Source organism: Calonectris borealis, chromosome 3 (assembly GCF_964195595.1).
Source record: "Calonectris borealis chromosome 3, bCalBor7.hap1.2, whole genome shotgun sequence".
NCBI lineage: Eukaryota > Metazoa > Chordata > Aves > Procellariiformes > Procellariidae > Calonectris > Calonectris borealis.
The window spans coordinates 68,783,437-68,806,213 of NC_134314.1; the positions used below are offsets into that span (position 1 = coordinate 68,783,437).

The 22,777-nt window shown below is 46.0% G+C and overlaps 1 protein-coding gene across 1 annotated transcript in view; it reads left to right on the forward strand.

The window, feature by feature from the left end:
* The first annotated feature begins 22,434 nt into the window (after positions 1-22,434).
* The window catches only part of EZR (ezrin), a 36,763-nt gene continuing 36,420 nt past the window's right edge, over positions 22,435-22,777 (forward strand). Inside the window, exon 1 of the mRNA XM_075146031.1 lies at positions 22,435-22,730. Coding sequence (XP_075002132.1) covers positions 22,719-22,730 — 12 coding nt within the window. The 5' untranslated portion in view covers positions 22,435-22,718. The remainder of the gene's footprint in view (positions 22,731-22,777) is intronic.

Here is a 22,777-nt window from a genome sequence, read left to right on the forward strand (position 1 = left end):
GCTGGATCCTCATACATGTGGGAGGTTGTGCCTCCGAACCAAGAGCTGTACATTGGTATAAAATCCTATCCATATGGCAAGGATACTCCGCAGCAGAATCACATGCCCCTCCTCTCTTCAGTTCTCCTTAGGGAAAGGGTCTTTCCCCCAGGGTTGTTCCCCCCTGCACTAGGACTGATACATTGGATTTCCATTATGTTTAAAATGAGTATGAGTGTCTATAGTGGTTCTCCAGCCTTGGCAGGAAAGGAATTGGGGCTTTTTCAGAAGGTCTATGCTGAATTTTCTTCAGTACAATGGGATGATCATGTTCCTGTTCCCCATATGATCTCAGGGCCCTTCCATTCCCAAGCACTAAAATTAGCCTTGTCTTTGGAAAAAAAAAAACATGGACAACTGACTCTTCAATGGAAAATGTGTGCAACAACCCACGTCCCTCTGGCAGCAAGGCTGGAACAGGAGCTACCTGTGTCACACGAGGCAACTGCATACCCCTGCTACAAGGAAAAATCCGAGGACCAAGCCCAGCTGACCCCATTTCCAATTTCCAAGCCTGCTGTCAGCGCGCGGTCCTTAGCAGGTGCCCACTCAACCCCTCGCAAAGCCCTCCATGCCCCCTCGGAGACACCCCGTCCTCTCTGCCGCAGGCACAGCCATGGAGCTGGAGAACGCCTCTGCCGTGCACAGACCCGCCGTGGGCCCACAGCCAGCGCCAAGCGTCACCAGGGACGGTGCGGCGGGCGGCTGGGGGCAGAGGGTGGGGGCTGGCACCACGTAGCCCCCCACCCCTGTTCTGCTGACGTCGCACCCTTGATCTCACCCTTCAGCGTCAGCAGGTTCGCAAGGTCTGGTCCCGTGCTCCAGGGTAATTAATACAAGCCCTCGCAGATGCAGGTCATGGAATTTGTAACTCTTTAGGCAGGTATTGCTGGTATTTTAATTGCTTTCTCAAATGGCCCATCTGGCTGATTCTGTCAGCAAATGAGGACCGGAGCTCCACGGTTCCTTACTTAGAATGTTTATACGAGCAGCAAACGTTTTGGCTTGTGGCCATCTTCAGAAATACAAATTATTAGTATTTATTTATATGAAATAATTGTCTAGGAAATACAGGCACAGACCAGTGCTCAGCCTGATAATGCAGCATTATACAAACACACAGCAAAACGACCCTCCATCCTCCAGCCAAAGCAACGTGCAAGAAAGGAGAGAGATGTATGGAGCATAAGGAAACAGCATTTAGGCATCACAAAAGTTTATTGCAAGAATTGCTGTTTATGATTGATTAAAGATTGTGAAAAAAACACGTTGAATGAAATGACAGTTAAACATAGACACGACTGCACTGGGTCAGAACAGCAGCATTTTTAGTCCATTCCTGGGCTCTTATCTCCTAGAGCAGCCAACAGGAATCGCCTAATGACAGAGTGAGGGCAGGGGAGGCTGCTCCCCAAAACGCTTCCGCAGGATGCGGATTTGCACCTCAAAGAGTTCCTGAATCAGAGATGTTTGTGTTGAATATCCCTGCATGGATTTTTCTTCCATGATCATTCCTAATTGCTTTTTGAATTTCTGACATCCCCGACATCCTGTAGCAATGAGTTCCAAGATTTAATTGTGTTTTGTGTGAAGAGGTACCTTCTTTTGAACCTACCACCTCATAATTTCATTTGATGATCCCTCTTTCCCCCTAGCTGCTATGTTAAGCATTTCAGTAAATACTTCTCCTTGAATCCAGTGGCAACTTTGTAAAAAATAGAGAAGAAAATTGATATTTAGAGAATTCATCTGGATGAAAGTGTATGTATATATATAATTATACAAAATACACTGCATGGTATCTTCCCAAATAGCAAATGCATATTCTTTATTATCTTACTAAGGTCTGACCAAAAAAAAAAAAAAAAGCAAAAACAAACCACCCACAAAAAAAACCCTTGCAGTATATGCAATTAGTAAGCTGAGAACATGTATAACACGATTGCATAGCACAGACCAAGAACAGGTGTGCTATGGGCATTTCCACAGAACCACCGCAGTTTAAGCAACTACGAACACATCTTCTAAGTGATCCACTGCGCTTCTAGCACTTGCAATCTTGAGTATAGTCAGGAACTCAGCTTATTTTTAACATTTTCCTGCCCATATATTAAAAATAAAGCCAAAATCTCCAAATAGAGGACTATTTGCTTTCATTATCTGTCATGCTTGCTTTAATACAGTTCTCCTCTACTCACCTCCATACGAGGCACCCCCATCTTTTCCAGAAGGAAAGAGGATAAAAAGAAAACCTCACCTTATGTTTCTCCATTGGTGGATATAGGTTTATGTATTCATCATGCATGTCGGCATAGGATTGGGAAGCCTAAGCAGGAAGCCCCAAGCAGGGCAGACCCGCATCTTTCCAGCAGGGTCTTACCCAGAAGGGGCCTGGCCCTGCAATACCTCTGAAACCATTTTCTGTTTAGTCTCAGACTAATGGAGGAGAGATGGAAGAATATAGGCCAGCACGATAAGCTTTATCACTCCACTTCCTTCACTGGGAACAGCCCGTCTCCAATCTTAAACAGATGCTGTTTTAAGAGCATGCACAAGAAATTACTGCTAGGAAGAGAGCTTTTTTCATGATGGCATGGCACTGGCTACCCCCCGTTACTTTAGAGAGGAGAGCACACTTTCAAAGAAGAAATGAACCAAAACCAGCAGGAAGAGTCACCGAGTCCTTGAGGGGAGATGAAATGACAAGGCCAGGCTCCAAGGCCCCGGGGTCGTCGCGCCCTGTCGCAGGGCCTCTCCCGAAGGAGGGGGACGCACCCCCGTCCACCAACCACCCCGGCGGCGCCCAGCCGGCTCCTCGGGGCTAAGCCGGCGCCCCGGCCGAGATGGCAGCCGAGAGGGAGAAGGCGGGAGGGACTGGGGCGGCGCCCCTGCACTCCACAGCCGCCACACCTGCACCCGCGCGGCACCAACCGTCACCCGCGGGCGGCTATTTATAGTGCGCTATTTTAATCGCTTTCGCTGATTGGCCGTTGCCCGTGTGACGACACCGGCTCTGCCAGGGCAAAGTCCCACCGTTCCCCCGCTTCCCCTGGGTGACACGGGTGGCCGCCAGGGTGTGGCGCGAACGGCGGCTGTGCGCATGCGCAGGACAGACCCTGGGGGGGCGGGGGGCTGTCCTGTCAGCGGAGCGGCGGAGGGAGCGATGGGAGCCTGCTGGCACCCCGGCGGGGCCGCCTGTGGAGCAGCTCCCGGGGGTGGGGGCCGCTCCATCAGCGCCTCACCGGATTGGGGAGGAAGACTGCGGCTTCCTTCCCTGCTGGAGGTGTGGGACATGCGGGTTGTCCCTGCTCCGAGGCCCTCTGCCACCTCTGGGACGTTCAGCTCCCTGCTCAGAATGGCGGTGGGGTGCGGAGACGGGTGGAGGGCTGCTGCTGCCGGCCGCGGGGCTCCCGGCGCAGGGTGGAGAGGGCAGATTGCCAGGGGCCTGCCGGTCAGAGCCATATTTCAGGGGTTTCATCCTTAGCGTTCCCTGGAGAGGGGGAGAACATCCTGTGGTGCTGCTCTCACTTGTCCGTCCAGGCTCGCAGAGGCAGCTGGGTTTAGGCAAGAACCTCAGGAGAGCGGGGGTGAGAGGGACCAGCTGCGGCAGTCACAGCTGGCTTAGGTGTTGGTTGAGTTGTGAAAGCATGCAGTGGTACTTCTGCATGCCCCTGACACCGGTGAAATGACCCTGCAGGAAGTGGCCAGGTTGTGTCTTATCTCTAGATGTACAAACAACCTTAATTCAGTTTTGCTGATTTTAGTCTCTAGATAGGAGCATCCTCACGTCTCCACTCCTGCATGATGGGGTGGCACAGAGTCTGATGGATCAGGTCACTGCAGAATTATTTTTGGCATATAGCACAAGCGCTTTGTGAATGGGCTAAATATGTTGCCAGGATTCAGTGCCACTCAAAAATAGCCTCCAAAACACCTGGCCCATAAAAGCCATGTGTAACTTTCATGCTGTATTTATAGAAACAGTTTGTGATTATGGTTGGGATGTATGCTTTTAGCAGTTGCAGTCCCTCATGTCTCCAGTAGGTCTGCTGGTACATCACTATGCACCTGAGATTAAGGTCAGAAAACTCTACTGGTAAAGATGAAAGGCCAGATTGCCATTTCATGTGGTCAAAGACCTCAACAGTGAGTAGTGTCAAGATCCAGTTGCCCAGAATTCTTACCTGGGTGTGGAAGTTTCTCCAGTTCACCAAACTCTGTTCAAGTAAGACAGCACTTTGAGAAAGGTGCAACTGCAAGTATTAGCTTGGCAAATGTAGCACGAGACTAAACAAGCAGTGCTAATTGCCTCCCTTAAGTCTTGCAGGAATCATCATCCCTGGAGTTCTTGGATGTAGCGCTCAGGAGGATGCAGAAGTCAAGCCACATGGAGATGGGTGTCATGGGAAATGCCCAGTTTTCTACAGCTAGTGCATCTTCTGGCAGTCAGATGGGTTCGAAATGCAACAACACATTGGTGTGGCCCTGACATACTCATTTGTGTAAGCCCTTCACCTCCCACAGGAATTTGTCTGCGCAGGCAAGATCTGTGTTAATCTGGAGCCTGAGTCAAAAGACTCCTGGACAGTTTCTGCCAGGTGATAGGCCTATCACATGCTAAGCACACAGATGGGGAGGAAGGACTTTTTAGAGTCTTGTCTATTAACAGCTATAGTAAAATATTAATTAGTTGGACTTTGACTGGTTTAGTTCACACCATTTCCTGATTTAGACCACATTTTTGGCAAGTGGAGTGCAATACATAAACTTTGCAGAAGCTGTTTCTGTTTGTCCAACTTCTGTTGTAGGATTTCAGAACCTATTTATGTTATGGCTTAAAAATTATTCTCAAAAGTATTGAATTGTTTAAACTAAATATTATGTTACTGGTTGCCTGATAGTTCTTTGTAATTTCTAAAAAGCAATCCTGGCTATATTATATATATATTTAGAGGTTGTCCTGGTTTCGGCTGGGATAGAGTTAATTTTCTTCCTAGTAGCTGGTATAGTGCTGTGTTTTGGATTTAGCATGAGGCTAATGTGATAACACACTGATGTTTTAGTTGTTGCTGAGCAGTGTTTACACTAAGTCAAGGATTTTTCAGCTTCTCATACTGCCCTGCCAGCGAGGAGGCTGGAGGCGCACAAGAAGCTGGGAGGGGACGCAGACAGGACAGCTGACCCAAACTGGCCAAAGGGATATTCCATACCGTATGACGTCATGCTGAACAAAAAAAATGGGGGAGTTGGCCGGGGGGGCACAGCCGCTGCTCAGGAACTGGCTGGGCATGGGTCAGCAGGTGGTGAACAATTGCATTGTGCATCACTTGTGTTGTATATTCTTTTATCATTATTATTCTTATTTTCCCTTCCTTTTCTGTCCTATGAAATTGTCTTTATCTCAACCCATGAGTTTTACCTTTTTTGCGATTCTCTCCCCCATCCCACTGCGGGGGAGTGAGCAAACGGCTGTGTGGTGTTTAGCTGCCTGCCAGGTTAAACCACGACAGAGGTCTATCATGCTTTACATGTATTTACTCTACACATGAAGCACTGTTGAAAGACAGATAGACAAACACATTCTTCCCAGCATCTGATGGCCATTAATTCATTAAAAGAAAATTTTCTTCTTTCAGAAGGCGGTTCACTCAGGAATTACCCTATTTTATGCTGTAGGGGTTCCCAGGCTGTCACATCTGTACCACTATCAAGCCATATACAACAGCATACTATAAAATTTTACACAGCATTTCACAGAGCTGGGCGCTTCCATCACTGTTGATCATATCTAGAACGTAAAATTAGGGAATCTCTCACCTCTCACATTCAGAGCTTGATTACAAGTCCATTGAAGTCTTTTCAAGAATTTCAGTATATTTGAGGACATGCCCTCAGCGCATAAAGATTCATGGAATATTTTATAAAGCCCACTGCTAAATTGTCTTCACTAGGGAAGAAGTTTAGGAGAGAGCAGAAATTAAAGTTTGCAGTTTTAGCATGGATCTGCCTCGTATTTGATTAGCTCTGTCCATGTTGTGTGTCTTGAGTTGCTTTATCCAAACAAAAACAAAACTAGATTCCAGTTTTATAATAGTCTTAATTTAAAGACAGTTTATGATGATTGGAAAGTCAAGGTTCACTGACATTAAAGTTCCCGAGTAGGCAACATAATTTCAGTATTGTTCTTCAAGGAATGGTTTTGGAAGATCCACACTTCCCAAATGCTTCAATTAACCAAAGTTTAAGAAGAAATTCAAGATTATATTATCAATTTATAAATCCATCTGTCAACTAAGATCTCACAAAAGCTTGTATTTGGATGCAGAGATTTTATTGCCTTCGAGCTAACAATATCAACCGCCTGATAAGCGGAGCACTTCTGCTAATATTTGGAGACTAAAAGTTGACTGCTGGGCTTATCCCCTATCACTGAAGCAAACCAAAAGATTCTCCAGGCTCTCATTGACTTCACTGGGAATTAAATCAGAACCTATGCCAAAAGTAAAATGCAAGTAAATCCCCAACATTAAAATAGTGAAACTGCATTGTTAGTGGAGGTGTTGATTTGCGTGGTTTTTATCACATAAATGTCATAATTGTAGGTTACTGGGATGAGCAGTTTTGCCACCACCACAAATCAAAGACATCATCAAAGAATGTCAGTGAAGTTTTGCACTCACTGAATCTCATCTACTGTGGGGGAGAAAAAATCTGTGAGTAGTGTTTAAGAATTACATAGATCCAGTTTCTGCCTTGCCAGTGCCTTGGTCGCCAGTGTAGTGCACTGCTCAGGTTTTTCTGAGACTCCAGAATGACAAAGAATGAACTGTAACCGTTAAGGAGCAGCATGTAATTGAGGAAAGTTTGGGAATGATGTTATAGTCAAGAAAAGGTGCTAATTTTAGGTTACAGTTGTTAACACATTTTCATGATCGATTGCATAAAATCAGATTCTACCTGCCTCATTAATAGACAATTTGTAATGCACAGGGAAGGGTAGACTAAGCAGTAGTGTCTGCCTTTGCATTCAGAAGGCTCTTTTAAAAGACTAATGTAAAGGGGTACTTAAATAAAATGAATTTGCTGCATGCAAAAGATTTCTTACCAGGCTGACCAAATTCTTGTCAACCTAATGAGAGGCTGAAAATCTGTTTGCAAAGCCAGTCTTGTTGCAAATGTTGCTGCACGGGAAAATAATTGCACCTTTTATCATGAAAATGTGAGCTCTAGAGTTCAGGGAAACAGTGCACAGTTTTGCAGAAGGGAACACAGAGGTCATTTTGTGTGCATGCTCATTAAGGAAAGGAATTGCACCGGAATGTGGGAGGGTAGAGAGTAAAAATGCGAAGCTCCTGTGCCTGCAAGAAAACAGGGCAATATGTATGCCACAGTGACTTACGATGTACAGACATCATACTGATATGATTCTAAAAATGTTAAGGATGAAAATTAGTTTTACTGAAGATCACAGTCACTAGAAGTTGTCCGTCAGCTCTCCCCATACAGATTAGTCAGTTATTATCCTTGAGCATGTACAGGACCTGCTGGACCCATGCTTTATTCAGGCTCCAGTTCAGCAAGACTCTTAAGTATGCATACAGGGTTAAACAAATATTGTAATTTCCCTGAATTCTGGAGGATGCTGGTTGCAAGGATGAACTGAAGTCACCAGCCTCACAATGAGATGCATGCCTTGCCACAGGGTACCAGCGAACAGTTCAGATACGTGCTTTAAGGCAAGGAAACACTGCAAATCTGAGGGAGGGTCTTGCAGATCCCAGTCTCCATCTGAGTCAGTTCCATTGGCTGGTCAGCAGCAAAACTGCACTGCGAGAAACAGCGTTAACGTCTGTGGAGAAAGAAACAACTGAATAATGACATTTGGAACCTACTCTGTAATTTAGGGAATAAGAATAGAGGAAAATCTGCCTCTTAAACAGAGGCAGATGTAACAGGGCAACACATGGGTTGTACAATTATATATTTATAAATACTTCTCATTTGTGAAGAGTATTTTAAGCTGCTTATAAGAAGTCATTCTAATGCTGAGAAGTAATCATGGTCCCTTGGGCTTCCTTTCTCACCCCTTTAGTTTCAGGTGCCCATCCTGGGCCTGATCCTGACTGACTGAAATCCATGAGAGTTTTGTAGTAAGGCTGGGGCCTCTCTAATGCTGTATTCAAGCTGCACGAAGCAGAAGTCCTGTAGAAATAATAGAAACATTAGGTTTAAAAGAGCATGTTGGGATCATTTTCAGTTCCTCAATTTTTTCATTAATAACATTGATTTATTTTTACACTGTTGTGGGCTGGTAGCAGAGCGGGCTGGGTCTGGACTGGTGCTTGTTTTTCTCCGAAGTGCTGTGTTTGTTCACCTGAATGTGCCACTACTCCCATAGAAATGCAGTACTTAATGCAACTCAAGTGTTTACACAGCACAGTTGCAAAGCAGGCAGTAAATTACTTCCTTTATGGATAGACCTGTGGGTACGTTCTGCTCACTGCCGTATTAACTGAATATTAATAATTGATGAAAAAAAGACATGAAGAATAGTAAAACCAACTTGTTATGCTGTTAGGATAATATAACGTCTACTGGCTGCTGTAGCAGGCCCTTTTTGTCCTGCATGCGCTGCACTGCACACTGTACACTGTATACTGTGCTCCAGTGAAGGTCCTTGTGCGTCCCACAGCAGCCTGTTCCCAGCCCAGAATACCTGGAGCCAGCTCACCCCGTTTATGAGCAGTGGTTTTATTAACCATGTTACACAGAACAAAACTCTTAATCCCATAAGGCCCAGCCTTTGTTGTAGGGCCTGGATGGGCAATTCCAAGTAACCCTCATCTTTCTTCCTGGTTGCTGGCTGTCTTTTGATGAGGGAATGTTTCAGGCAAATTCAGGATGAGCAACACCTTACTTCCTTACAGTGAACAACAGGGATCGCTCAACCCCTCGCTCCACCATGCCCTCCTCGCCTGGGGGCTGAACCAGGACCCTTGGTGCAGCTCCCTCCCCAGCTCCCAGCGGGGTGAGGAGTGAGGGCTCAAAGAAGAGCAGGGAGAGTTGAGAGGAGCTGAACTCTGGGGTGGCTTGAAGGGCACCGTTGACAGGCTGTGAAAGGGAACCGAGCAGGCACTGGGTAAACAAGTATTGAAAAAGCAGCTTTGGGTTGGAAGATGCAAAAGGAATTGCTGAGCAGAGCAAATCAGGTAATAGCACCATGGCTAAAAGTAGCAGAATCAGGCTGGTAAGCTCTATTTCCAGACTGGCATGCACAAACTCTTAATCTAATGTTTGATAAGGCCCATAAACAGCTGGATTACTGCGATCCTGTGATCAGGCTGACAGAATCAGCCTGATTCTGACCTCACACAAGTGCAAAAGAATTTCTGACTTTGTCCCTGTACGCTGTGTGCAGGTCTTTGGATAATACTTAAACCATGAACACAGTTCAAGGTTATCATTTCACATTAACAAGGCTTGGCTGAGAGAGTAAAGTAACCAATTTAGAATTACAATGGGAACCTGTCATAGTGAAGTCATGGAATTTTCTCCACGAAGCCTCTCGGTTACAGGCCTCGTCCCGCCGTCTTGACTCTGAAGGGCTTTGACATTGGGGCAGGACTGCAAGCTTGAGTCCCACGGGAAGGGGCTCACTTACAAGCATCGCTAGTTTGCATTGAAACAACTTGCAGCTTTCATTCTCCTCTCTGCAAGCAGGGTTTTACTGCAGCTGAGTTTCCTGTAAATGGGTTCCACAGAATTAATTACTGGGTTTAAAAATGATTCAATTACCTTTTTCCTAATGTTCCAAGATTGCTTACAGGATGTGAGTTTGAATCCATCTGGGTACTGGATACATAGCATTGCATTTCTTCTCAAGGGGGGAATAACCAGATTACCAGAAGAAGAAGAAAATAACCTAAATTGACATTTCAATCCTGCAATGTACTTGCCAGTGTGAGTTTTACTGGTTTTTTTTAAGGATACTTATTACAGAAATAAATTGTTTAAACACATGTAGTTGCTGCAATTGTTTTTCCTGTGCGTTAAAAATTTAAACAAATACGTTATACATGAAAAAACTCAATCTCAGAATTTTACAGCCATGGTAAAAATCAGTGGTTAGAGATGTTAGAGCCAGGAGAGAGAATTTTGATTATCTGCCTTGTCTAACATGAAACTCAGGTTGTCAGTTAGGAATTCCAGTAACTTTTGTTTAGGGCTTTGTTTGAGTTAGATTGTTCTGCTGAAATTTAACACCTGCAAAAGCAAACGAAACTTTTTCTTACTCCTTATTTAAGCCATTATTTACTCACTGTTGCTGTGTGGTGGCATTTGAAACACAATACTTAATTGCTGCTTGAAGCACAGAAAAAGCGATCGTTTCAAATACTACACATTGGCAACCACGGGGGAAAATGGTGGCCATAATCTTACTCGAAAAAACACCACTATTTCAAAAGTCCTTAGCACTGCACTAATGATACTGCATGCTGCATTTTCACGTAATTCCTGTAAGAGGGGGGTTTTGTTACATTCCTTTTTTTTAAATAAGGGTGCAGACTGAACTCTGAGATAAAAACGAACTTTGTGCAAGAGTCTATGCTGTTATCTAAAGAATATTGTTTCTTATCTCTCTGGATTCGTACAGTGCGGCTAAATCCACTACAGTGATGAGTGAGCAGTTATTTCAGGCGACAGGGGTGGAGGGTATTGTGAGCAATGCAGGGAAGGAGCACACTGAGATATCAGGAAAGGTAATACAGTAGAAAATTATTCCTTGGTGTGGCATTGCTCACTTATGGGACAGCCTCCTAAAGGGATAAGGAGAATTCCCATCAATTTGAATACAACTGGAAAAAACGCTGTGTTGCTAGAGATGGTTCCGTTCAGAGAGAAATAGTGTGGGTGAAGCACTTTCATTAGTCCTGTCCACATTGCTTTGTGGGAGCACCTTAGCTGCAGCTCTCCAGGATGCCTCTGAACCCTCCCAGGCACATCTGCTCTGTGGCTTTCTTTGCAAGCACGTCCAGCTGTTACTCCACCCTGTGAATCAGCTGCACATGCACACCCTGCTTTGTTGTCGTGTCTAAGGCCTTTTTGGCATTTTCCTGCCTAACATTGTCAGGCAGGTGAAGGGAAGCTAGGGCAGCGGCCAGGACTCTCAGTTTTCCCACTCTGTGCTACTGTCCTGCCTGGCAGAGCAGCCACGGAGGGCTGGGCAGGGAAACTGCCCCGCAGGCCTGGCCTGCCATGTCTGCATGGAGCGGGCTGAGCCCTTAGAATCATAGAATTGTTTAGGTTGGAAAAGACCTTTAAGATCATCAAGTCCAACTGTTAACCTAGCACTGCCAAGTCCACCACTAAACCATGTCCCTAAGCGCTGCATCTACACGTCTTTTGAATACCTCCAGGGATGGTGACTCAACCACTTCCCTGGGCAGCCTGTTCCAATGCTTGACAATCCTTTCAGTGAATATTTTTTTCCTAATATCCAATCTAAACCTCCCCTGGCGCACTTGACGTTTCCTCTCATCCTATCGCTTGTTACTTGGGAGAAGAGACCAACACCCACCTCGCTACAACCTCCTTATCTGAGCAATAAGGTCTCCCCTCAGCCTCCTCTTCTCCAGGCTAAATAACCCCAGTTCCCTCAGCCGCTCCTCACAAGACTTGTGCTCCAGGCCCTTCACCAGCTTCGTTGCCCTTCTCTGGACACGCTCCAGCACCTCCATGTCCTTCTTGTAGTGAGGGGCCCAAAACTGAACACAGGATTCGAGGTGCAGCCTCACCAGTGCCGAGTACAGGGGCACGATCACCTCCCTGCTCCTGCTGGCCACACTATTTCTGATACAGGCCAGGATGCCGTTGGCCTTCTTGGCCACCTGGGCACACTGCTGGCTCATGTTCAGCCAGCTGTCAACCAGCACCCCCAGGTCCTTTTCCTCCGGGCAGCTTTCCAGCCACTCTTCCCCAAGCCTGTAGCGTTGCCTGGGGTTGTTGTGGCCCAAGTGCAGGACCCGGCACTTGGCCTTGTTGAACCTCATACAGTTGGCCTCAGCCCATCGATCCAGCCTGTCCAGGTCCCTCTGCAGAGCCTTCCTACCCTCCAGCAGATCAACACTCCCGCCCAGCTTGGTGTCGTCTGCAAACTGACTGAGGGAGCACTCGATCCCCTCGTCCAGATCTTTGATAAAGATATTGAACAGGACAGGCCCCAGTACTGAGCCCTGGGGAACACCACTCGTGACCGGCCACCAGCTGGATTTAACTCCATTCACCACAACCCTTTGGGCCCAGCCATCCAGCCCGTTTTTTACCCAACAAAGAGTACGCCCATGCAAGCCATGAGCAGCCAGTTTCTCCAGCAGAATGCTGTGGGAAACGGTGTCAAAGGCTTTACTAAAGTCTAGATAGGCAACACCCACAGCTTTTCCCTCATCCACTAAGCAGGTCACCTTGTCACAGAAGAAGATCAGGTTAGTCAAGCAGGAGCTGCCTTTCATAAACCCATGATGACTGGGCCTGATCACTTGGTTGTCCTGTATGTGCTGTGTGATGGCACTCAAGATGATCTGCTCCATAACATTCCCCAGCACCAAGATCTGACTGACAGGCCTGTAGTTCCTTCCGGCTCTTCTTGTCGATCAGTGTCACATTTGTTAACTTCCAGTCAACTGGGACCTCCCCAGTTAGCCAGGACTGCTGATATGTGATTGAAAGTGGCTTGGTGAGCACTTCTGCCAGCTCCCTCAGTACTCTCGGGTGGATGCCATCTGGCCCCATAGACTTGTGTGTGTCTGAGTGGTGTAGCAGGTTGCTAACCATTTCCTCTTGGACTATGGGGGCTTCATTCTGCTCCCTGACCCTGTCTTCCAGCTCAGGGGGCTGGGTACCCAGAGAACAACTGGTCTTACTATTAAAGACCGAGGCAAAGAAGGCATTAAGTACCTCAGCCTTTTCCTCATCCTTTGTCACTATGTTTCCCCCTGCGTCCAATAAAGGATGGAGATTCTCCTTACGAACTCCTTTTGTTGTTAATGTATTTACAGCAACATTTTTTATTGTCTTTTACGGCAGTGGCCAGATTTAAGTTCTAGTTGGACTTTGGCCCTTCTAATTTTCTCCCTGCATAACCTCACGACATCTTTGTAGTTCTCCTGAGTGGCCTGCCCCTTATTCCAAAGGTCATAAACTCTCCTTTTTTTCCTGAGTTCCAGCCAAAGCTCTCTGTTCAGCCAGGCTGGTCTTCTTCCCCACCAGCTCGTCGCTCAGCACATGGGGATGGCCAGCTCCTGTGCCTTTAAGACTTCCTTCTTGAACAATGTCCAGCCTTCCTGGCCTCCTTCGCCCTTCAGGACTGCCTCCCAAGGGACTCTCTCAACCAGTCTCCTAAACTGGCCGAAGTCTGCCCTCGGGAAGTCCTTCTCGCAGACTTTCGCAAACAGGCCTCAGAGACCAGTTTCCCCACGGACGGTAGGCAAGAAGCCACTCATGGCCCTAGGCCCAGAGCACCCGGACACTGAACTGGGGCCGTGCCTGGGGTGACTGCGCTTCAACACGCTGTGTCAAAAACAGGCCATGTTACCCAGTGTGGCCTACTGTGAAGCCCTTATTGAACAACATCCCAAGTGCTAACAGCATTTGGCCTTAAAACTGAACTCTGCAAAAGGCGGCCATAGCTGATGTTGTACTTTCACCTCACTCTCCACCTGCCCTGGCAGGCAGACCACAGTCAGGGAGAACAACACAGGGCAACCCACTTTCTCACAGGAAAATGCCACAACTGACAGCCTAGCATGCCTCAGGGACAATATGGTTCACTCATGTCTACAAGGTGTTTCCAGATCTTGTGCTCCTGGTCTCTCTCGGATCCAGGATCAAGCTGGGGATGGCTTTGGAGATAATCCAAGGCAAGTCTATGAAGATCTCTAATGGACATGTGTTTGTGCTAAACCACCCAAAGCAAAGTCCATACAGCCAGATGACCTAGTTGGGGAAAAACAGACAAACTTCTTGAATACAGAAACTCTGCTTCATGCCTGATTGCTGCAACGACAATGTTTTTACCACTCCAAGATAACTAAACATACTGAACAATTAGCTCGTGAACCACTAGCTCCGGAGTCACCAGGTCCTCACCCTCAGCTGATACCAGGTGGAGGGACACAACACCCTGCTTCTGGAGTCCAGCAGCACCTCACCCCTCTCCTCCCACACTGTAAGTGCTTGAAGGTCGAAACAGAGCAGTGGACCAACAAATCTGGCTCCAAAGGTGTTGCTAGCAATTGCTGAGAGGTCGTGCAGATAAAATTATGGCACAGAAGGTGATCATAAGGTTACATGTTATAGATTTTCCCCCCTTATCTTACATTTGTCTTTTAGTAAAAGAGACCAAAGAGTTCATCACGCCACCTTTAAAAGATAATCAGCTTATTAGTAAGTGAAACACTGAGCTGAGCCGTGTTCTGCCTAGGAGCAAATCAAGTCTGTGTGAAATCCTGGTTACATCTGAGGCAGCACTTCAGCTCTGTTTTGAAGTGGTACCCAATTAGTACCTAGGTTCTGAGTTACCTGCTGCAAGCAGGTGGAATTCACCTGCTATTTTAAAGGTAGCATAATGATATTATTTTCCAAAGTGTTTTGAGGAGTTGCTAGCCAACACGCTACAAGACTGGGTATTTGTCTTTTGTGTCATGCGTCAGAGGTAATTACTTCACAAACTAGGTGTGTCATTGGGAAGCACTGAAAACTCCCTTTGTTTCAGGTTGCCTGCATGCCTCAGCGTGGCAGGTGAGCAGTAATCAACCTGATCCCCTTCTCCTCCAGGGAGGCCTCACAGGAGTTATTTGGTTTGGTAGCCTCTTTGTTTCTGAGTTACTGGCTTTAAGGCAGTGGGGCTGATTAGATAAGGTGACTGTATATCTGCAGCCTTGACATAAAATGGATTTAGATTGCCCTCACTGTTTGGCGGGGTTGTTGAAAACTAATTAAGGATATAGGTAACCATTTGTAAATTGTGTTTGAGCTGTTTGCTATGAAACACAACTAGCTTTTTCTCATGAATGAATATTTAATTGAGGTACAGTTCTAGGTAAGCCCTTGGAAAATATCAGAGTTAAAATTCAGGTCTGGTGAAAGTAGGCAGTGTTGTGCTTTGTTTAGCAATGTCACCCTGCTTATACCTGCCTTATATTTGGTCTTACGTCTTTATCAGTGGCTGCCTGTTTTCAGCATTATTGTGTTATCACAGAGCAAACAGAGGATTTCCCAAGAGATAGGTGGATTCTTGTACTTCAGACTCCAGCTTAGTGTATAACTCATGGTATACTAAGGTCAAAATTTCCCTCCTTTATCTGCAAGAGAAGTCTCCATTGTATATGCTCTTCTAATTCTACCCTGGCAGTTCCCTGTGCAGCCTGCACTACCGTTGGGCAGCTGCGGCCTGAGCGAGCAGAAATAACTTCAGCTCCTAATGGTGCTTGGAAATGTTCTTGTCTACAGCAGAAGCGAGTGATGCAGAGTAGGAGGCCAAATGTACGACCAGTAATAAACAGCAGCCCCAATATTACATATTTTCTGTTTATCTTGCTATTGGATGCAGCTGTTAAGGCTAACCAGCCTTACACTACAAAATAAACCTGATCTCTAGTGTTCAAAGGGAGAGAGGCCTTGTTGCATAGAGCACTTAAATGAGGCTAGGCAAAATATGGGAAGATAATCTGAACGACTCAGTCCTGAGTGGAAAAATAGGCTAGAGTGATATTTGGGACCTTCTGAACTTTACCTATTAACCTCTACATCAAGCAATTCTTTCTGTTTCAATTAGGGAAAAATAAGAGAAAATGGTTTTTTATTTTGATAGCTGGTACCAAACTGCACAGTAATGCACAGTTTATATTACTGAGGCAAGAGCCATGTTAGCTGTTTTATCTTGGCTCAGTATTTAACTGCAAATTGCATTCTAGATAGTGCATCTTCTGAAATTGAATGAGAAATACAAGTACCAGTCAATGCAAACAACTTTCACAACCTATACTGAAAAAGCATTGGGCCGTGGAGAGGACTGGACAGGAGGTAGAATCACTGTCATTCAGTCCTGAGACTAGGATTTAAGGCCTTTCTAATGTTACGGGCTTGATTTGAGAATCACCAGGCAAAACTCACCATCTCAGTTTATGCTGAAAGTCAAACAACATGGTCCTTCTGATCTTAAAAGGTGTGAGTCAGCATCATATCACAGGAAAAGAAAATGTACTCTATGTCCATTAATTGTACATTGAACTCTGCACTCTTATTTTAGTCATGAAATTCTGAATTTTGGCACTCTTAATTAAGTTGAAACAGCTTATTATTTGTATTTTTTAACTCTTACAGCCTCATTCTCACAGTGAGAGTGATACAAATGTCAACCGTATATATAATTATAAAACAACTTGAAGTAAAAAAACCTCCTGTACGTAGACTGATTAATTATTTTTCCCTCTGTCAACCACTGGGCATTTATTTTGCCTCCATCTTCCTTACTACTCACACCTGCTCTAAACATACATCTGTGCTCCATTTGTGAAGCACATGAACTAAGTTAGTTATTATTTGACCTGCTGTTCTTGTCTGTCTTTATACATCTCTAGTTTGATGTTAAAAAAAACCCAAAAACAAAACAAAAAGAGCCAGTCTCCATAGAAAGAGTTCAGATTTGCAGGGGGTATTTGCAGTATATGGCACTCTGCTCTGCTTTTAATCAGACTCCAAATAATAAAGCACAAAGGAAGATATCAAGGTGGAATAAAGATTACTTAACCAGGGGAACTCCCTTCCTCTTTCCTTTCTTATCATACGCATTAAGATCATTATTTCATTTTGAGACGTACAAGCTGCGTTGCCCCTAGTTTCCATTTGCTTTGAGTCTTGGACAAACATGGCTGGATTTACACGTGTGGTATAATCTCCACAAATTCAGTATGTCATGAACTTCATTCGTCATTTTACACATTTTTAAACAATGCTTTGTGACATGATTGTTCTCATTCAATAGATTCAGAAAACTCTCAGTGCTTTTTTTATTTGTTTATTTTTGTTGGTAAGACCAATTTGGATTGGTAGGACCAATTTTGTTGGTAAGACCATTGTGGATTTCAGTTACAGAGATGATTACCATAGATTTTCCTTCCCTGATCACATGCGTGTTTAAAGCTGCTTTTACTTTAATATTTTATGTATATTTTACCTATCACTAATTCTTGACTTCCCCATCCATTGTAAATAATTTCTCAGTCTTAGCGTACTCAAAATGTAAATGCCAAATTACATTTTTTTTTAAGTCCAGAAGAAGATTTTATTATACACTTCGCATCACTCCCTGTGAAAGTTTCCTGTGGAAGAAGAGTGAAGAATGTGTTCCTAGAGTTATTACTAAGACAACTCTCATGGGAACTGAAAGCAAACTGGGCTTGGGACATTTCAGAATTTTTGCTGAGGAGAAGAAACATATTCATAATCTCCCTTTAAGCTTTTCTCTCTTTTTATGATGGGTAAGAACAAACCAGATAAAAGCCTGATGTCTTGTCTGCTTCTTTTTCCTTCATAATCCTTCATAAATTTCATTATATATGAATTTCTTCATAACCTAGCATGTCCCCATAGGGCTCCATGATGATCAGTCAGAGGGTCAGGTAATCCCAAGGAATACTTGGGGATGCAGCTGGAAAAGAAAATGAATGCAAAGATAAGGATCTTCCAGCATGTGACCACTGGATCATTTAATGAGGTTTATTTCCAGGCCTGAACCCACCTAACCATTTGTTAGTACAAAATAAACTTGTGGGAACCCATGCTTACTGGAAAAAAACATTAACTGAACTTGGCAGCAGCTTCTCACTTAGGAACAACCAAAAATGAGGCACAAGCTTTGTGCTCTTCTAGCACATATATCCCCTTCAAAAGAAATCCAGAGAATGTCAACAGTGCTTTGTCAACAGATGCTGGTCCACCGTGACCTGAATTCATCGGGTTTTCAGTAAGCTCATTGTGGGTAGCGGGGAAGAAGCTCTCAGTGCAGACAGAACTAGAACTCTCCGGGTTCTTGGCCACTCTTCCTGAAGTCTGACATTTCAGGAATTATAGTGCCAAAATTTCAGAAACTGCAATGGGGAATAAGCTGCCTATTCAGTCATGCACAATGAAAAAGAATTTATTGTCAATAATAACCATACGGTTCTTTTTCCTCCTACAGCTTATCCAACTGACAAAGAAAATCACTCTCTTGACTCTTCTAGATGCGAGCAAATCTCGTTATATCTATACAACATGGCTCAGAATGTAGCATATTTCCTTTAACTACTATCCTGAATGTCCTTTCTTTTAACTGCTCTACTAAATGCACAGTCTGTGAGTTCTCAGTTGGACAGAGTTAGCTACTATAGATTTCCAAATAGTAAAAAAGCCCCAGAGTAAAACTGTAAATGAACCAGCAGAGGTGCTGCAAAACTCTTCCAGCTATGCCTTGCCAAAAATCCTAAACCTGAATGAAGCTTTCTATATGGAGAAACAAGGAATTCAAGGCTGCCTCTTGTTGACACTATTGATTTTGCATGAGCGACCGAGAAGGATGTTTTTAGGGCACAAGATTCCATGTTTCCCTGGTCCAGGTCCAGGCTTAGGAAGTTCTATGTTGACTAAAAATTGGCTGGCACCAAGCCTGTTAAGCAAAAGCCACTTTATAGCGATAGGACTTGCTTCAGCAAATTCTGGCAAATACTTGGGAATTCATAAATGTTTTACATCAAGTTGGAATGTTATTACAGATTAAAGTAGAACAGGAAAATTAAATGGGTCTTCTCTTTAAAACAGGGAAGGCAGGCTTGATGAGGATGACAACACACAGTTTGGTTAGGGGTCAGTAAGGTACAGGAACTGTTACAGAGAAGAAAACAGAAACTGAGTTCTGCTACTGACCTGCTGAGCAATCAAGATCCTTTCATCACCTCCTCTGCCTTAGTAATTCCTGTAAATTGTTAGTAATGCTATCCTCTTAATAAAGCAGGTTAAGAATAAGTGCTGGATCAGAGCAGATCTTAATCCTGTAACTTAAAGGCTTCATTTTGATTTGGGTCTTATGCTTAATTGTGAGGTCTGACTGAAGATGCTGTAGTTAGGGTGGCTATAAATGCGCTCTCTTGCTTAGCTAATGCCTAAATTTAGAAGTAGCCAAGTTCCATAGATTTTTCATGTGAAAATTTCCCCAGCTTCTACATTTGTATCTGTTTTTTTCATATTTGTATTTCTGTCCCAGGCTGTCTTGATGGGAGTTGATTGCTTTGTGCCTATTTCATGCCTGCTCCAATGTTCCCTCGCCCAAACTCCAAAGGGGATTCAGTCTGTAAGTATTCACAGATGATGCTTATCAGTATTACACATGGTGCCCATGCTCCAAAAATTCAGTATGCTGACTGTCAGGACACTCTCAGGAAAACCAGAGAACTGTGGGCTTTCATTGCCGCTCTGGTGGAGAGGGGAGCTGGACTGGTTGTACTGCATCTGCAAAGGATGTGTAGGCTTCTGTATAAAAGGGAAGAAGGGGCTAGCATTATATACCATTTGTATCCATTTGGGAGGAAGGTGGGGAGAGAAACATAAAGAGCTCAGAGACCCAGCTATAGAAGAGAGTTTCTTACTGTAACAAAGACACCTTGCTACCCCACCTAACTGAGTGTTTAATAAGGCACCGTGCTCTGCAGCCAAGGGGGTTTGAAAACGCACCTAGCAGAAGGCGAAACCCCAAGAAGGATTCGAAGGGTCTCTAACATATGCTCCAAGCTGGCAACTGTTCTTCCACAGAAAATGATTCTGCCTGTGTAAGTTCAACATGTTCATGGTGGTTGGTTTTGGGTGGAGCGGTGTTGAGTAAGCTGGTAGTTATGGATACCATTGAGGTATCTACCTTTCCCCACGTATTGCAGGTGACTGTGGGAGAATGGCACAAGTTTATGTGCTGTGGCAAACAGGAACCTAAAGATTGTGTGTTGCCACACTTAATTATTAGTCACCTAAATTCCTTTTGCTTCTAGGTCTGTGTGGTTAGGAAGCAATAGTAAGTGTAAAAAAAATCAGGGGTTTAAGCTTGGATATATAAGTAACATATGGAAACAAACACTTACCTGACTGATTCAAGACATTCAAGAGATGATGATCTATTAAATGAGGCATCACTCTGACATAGAATAGCTCTAACATGGAGCCCCAGGGTGACAGTCTCTGAGCCCATGTTCACTATGGACAGAAAAGGATTTTGGGAATGGAAATCTCCCAGAGTGGAAATGGGCTTCCCATTAGATCTGTGCAATACCCTGTTTCTAGGGTATGCAGACACACACGCTTGTTTTGACTTTTCTTTTTCCAGTCACAGGGAAAATCTGGATTTTAAGACTAAGGAATGAAAACATCTCATCTATATCCTTTTTCCATCCTCCCAAAAACATCCACGAATGCCACTTAGGGTTCTGAGTGACAGCTGCAAAAGCTGGGTTCTTACAGCACTCCTTACTTCTAACAGTCATTCCTGGTGCTTGGCAGTCTACCCAAGACTCTGTGATATTCTGGTCTGGTCCATCTCCAGTATTGTCCCACTGAATAAGGCATGAATCCCAGCATAAACTTATCGCTTAACAGAAGAGCGTAGAAAGTCTCCTCACAGATCATATTTTGTTAAATTAACCTGTAACCAAGTAAATCTCAGTGGAATTGTTCCATATGGAAACAGAGGCCATATTTGTTTCCCGAAGATGTCTGATCCCATGGCCCTTTTCTTAGAAGCTGTTCATGTTAGGCTATTTTTTCTTACCTGCTGTTGCAAGCCGCCACCCCCGTGGCTCTGTTTTGACAGTAAAGCCTCCTCTAATCTCCAAGGATCATGCAACAGGAAAGGAATATTACTGTGAATTCTCTCAGCCTCCAACTCGGCTCCCCTCCCCTTTCTCTCACAGACCTGATGCAGTAACGATTCTTTTATTTTAATGTGGCACTACCACTTGCTGCCTAGTGGACTCTGTGAGGGGAGACACCATTTGGATCTTCTCCAATGCAGGAACTGTATTGTTAGGGCTGGCCTTTTTGTTACCATCCCTTGATATTTCCCAGGGTCTCTCCTGCCCTATATATTTTCCATTTAGTGGGTTGTTATTCGCCTTGTTCTGTGCCTCCCTGTTCCCGTCCTATGCCTTTTCTGACCAAACAGCCAGATGCCGCTTGAAGTGGGGACGTTGCAGACAGCAGCTTGGGTACAGGCTGCGCGATTTCCTTAATCTTACAGCTCGACCACATGCCATTGCCGGCACTGCGGAAGAGCTGCGTCCTACAGGCCGTTGCCCATGACTATGTAAATACAATGTGCTCTTGCGACCAGCCAAGCGAGGAGATGCTGCGGGAGGCCAGCAGCTCCCGCAGAGCTGGCAGACACTTTATCATGCATGAGGAGGGAGAAGGAACAAGGGGCAGAGACATCTTTGCATGCCTGTAAGTAAGGCTACTTGCATGATCTCTTTTGCTCTTGATGAAAGATCAGGGCCAGCTGAAGTATACTCTTTGCTTTCTAGTTTCTGAGCTTAGATGGATTTTCAAACTTTTTTCTCTTGCTGCCATTGCTGAAAACGTGCTTTAACACACAAAGCAATCCTGTGTTTTGTTAAGTAATCATATCTTCCAACTTTGGACTTCAAGAAACACAGCGACTATTACAGACTAGGAATAAAACAGAAGTACCGCCAGTGCCCATCATTACAAGAAACAGTAACTCATTCTCCGTTCCCGGGAGCCCGGGCTGAAGGCAGGGGCAGCAGGCGACTCGGTGAGCCCATGCACGGCAGCCTTCCCTCAGACTCTGCTCCTTCCCCTCAGCCGGACACCTTCCCCGAGCCACCCGCCGGCTTGGGAAACGCCGTCCCCGCCGCGCCGCGCCGCGCCGCACCGGGCGGGGCCCTGCCCGCTGGGCGCCGCTGGGCCCCCAGCGCGGCTAGCGGCGGCGGCAGGTGCGGGCGTGGCGGCAGGGCTCACCCCGGCGGCCATGTTGCGGTGGGCAGGGCGGCAGAGCGCGGCGCCGGGGGCGAGGGTCTCCCTGCCGGGGTCTTGGGTGGGGGGCACGGAGAAGAAGCGACGCAAGGAGGCCCCGCCGCGGCTCGGCTGTGCCCCGCGGGTTACCGGGCCGGCGGCACCGCCTCCGCCCACTGGCACCTGTTGCCCGACGGTTCGCGGACGGCCCCGCCCGCTTCTCACCCCGCGGAGGCTGGGGGGCGGCTGGAGGCTGCGGAGCCGGGTCTCCCCCGCGCCCCGGGGACGTCGAAGCGAGGCCGGCGGGAGTGCCCGGCGGCTGGGCGAGGCCAGTCCGGCGCTCGGAAAGCGCTGGGGGGGGGCGGCGGGTAATGGCCGGCGGCGGTGAGTCACTGCCGCGGCCCCACCTGCGTACTTAACTGCCGCCGGGCGGCGGGCGCAGCACTCGTGGGTCGTGCTGCCGCCGTGGCCGGGAGCGGCTCCTTCCTCCTCCTCCTCCTCCTCCTCCTCCTCCTCCTCCTCCTCCTCCTCCTCCTCCTCCTCCTCCTCCTCCCAGGGTGCTCGGCTCAGGCGAGGCAGCCGCTGCATGAACGTTTGTCTTGGGAGTAGGAGAAACACCAGCAGCTCTCAAAATGCCGAAGCCGGTAAGTGGGGCACAGGGGGATGGAGGCGCTCTGTGGGGCCGTACCGG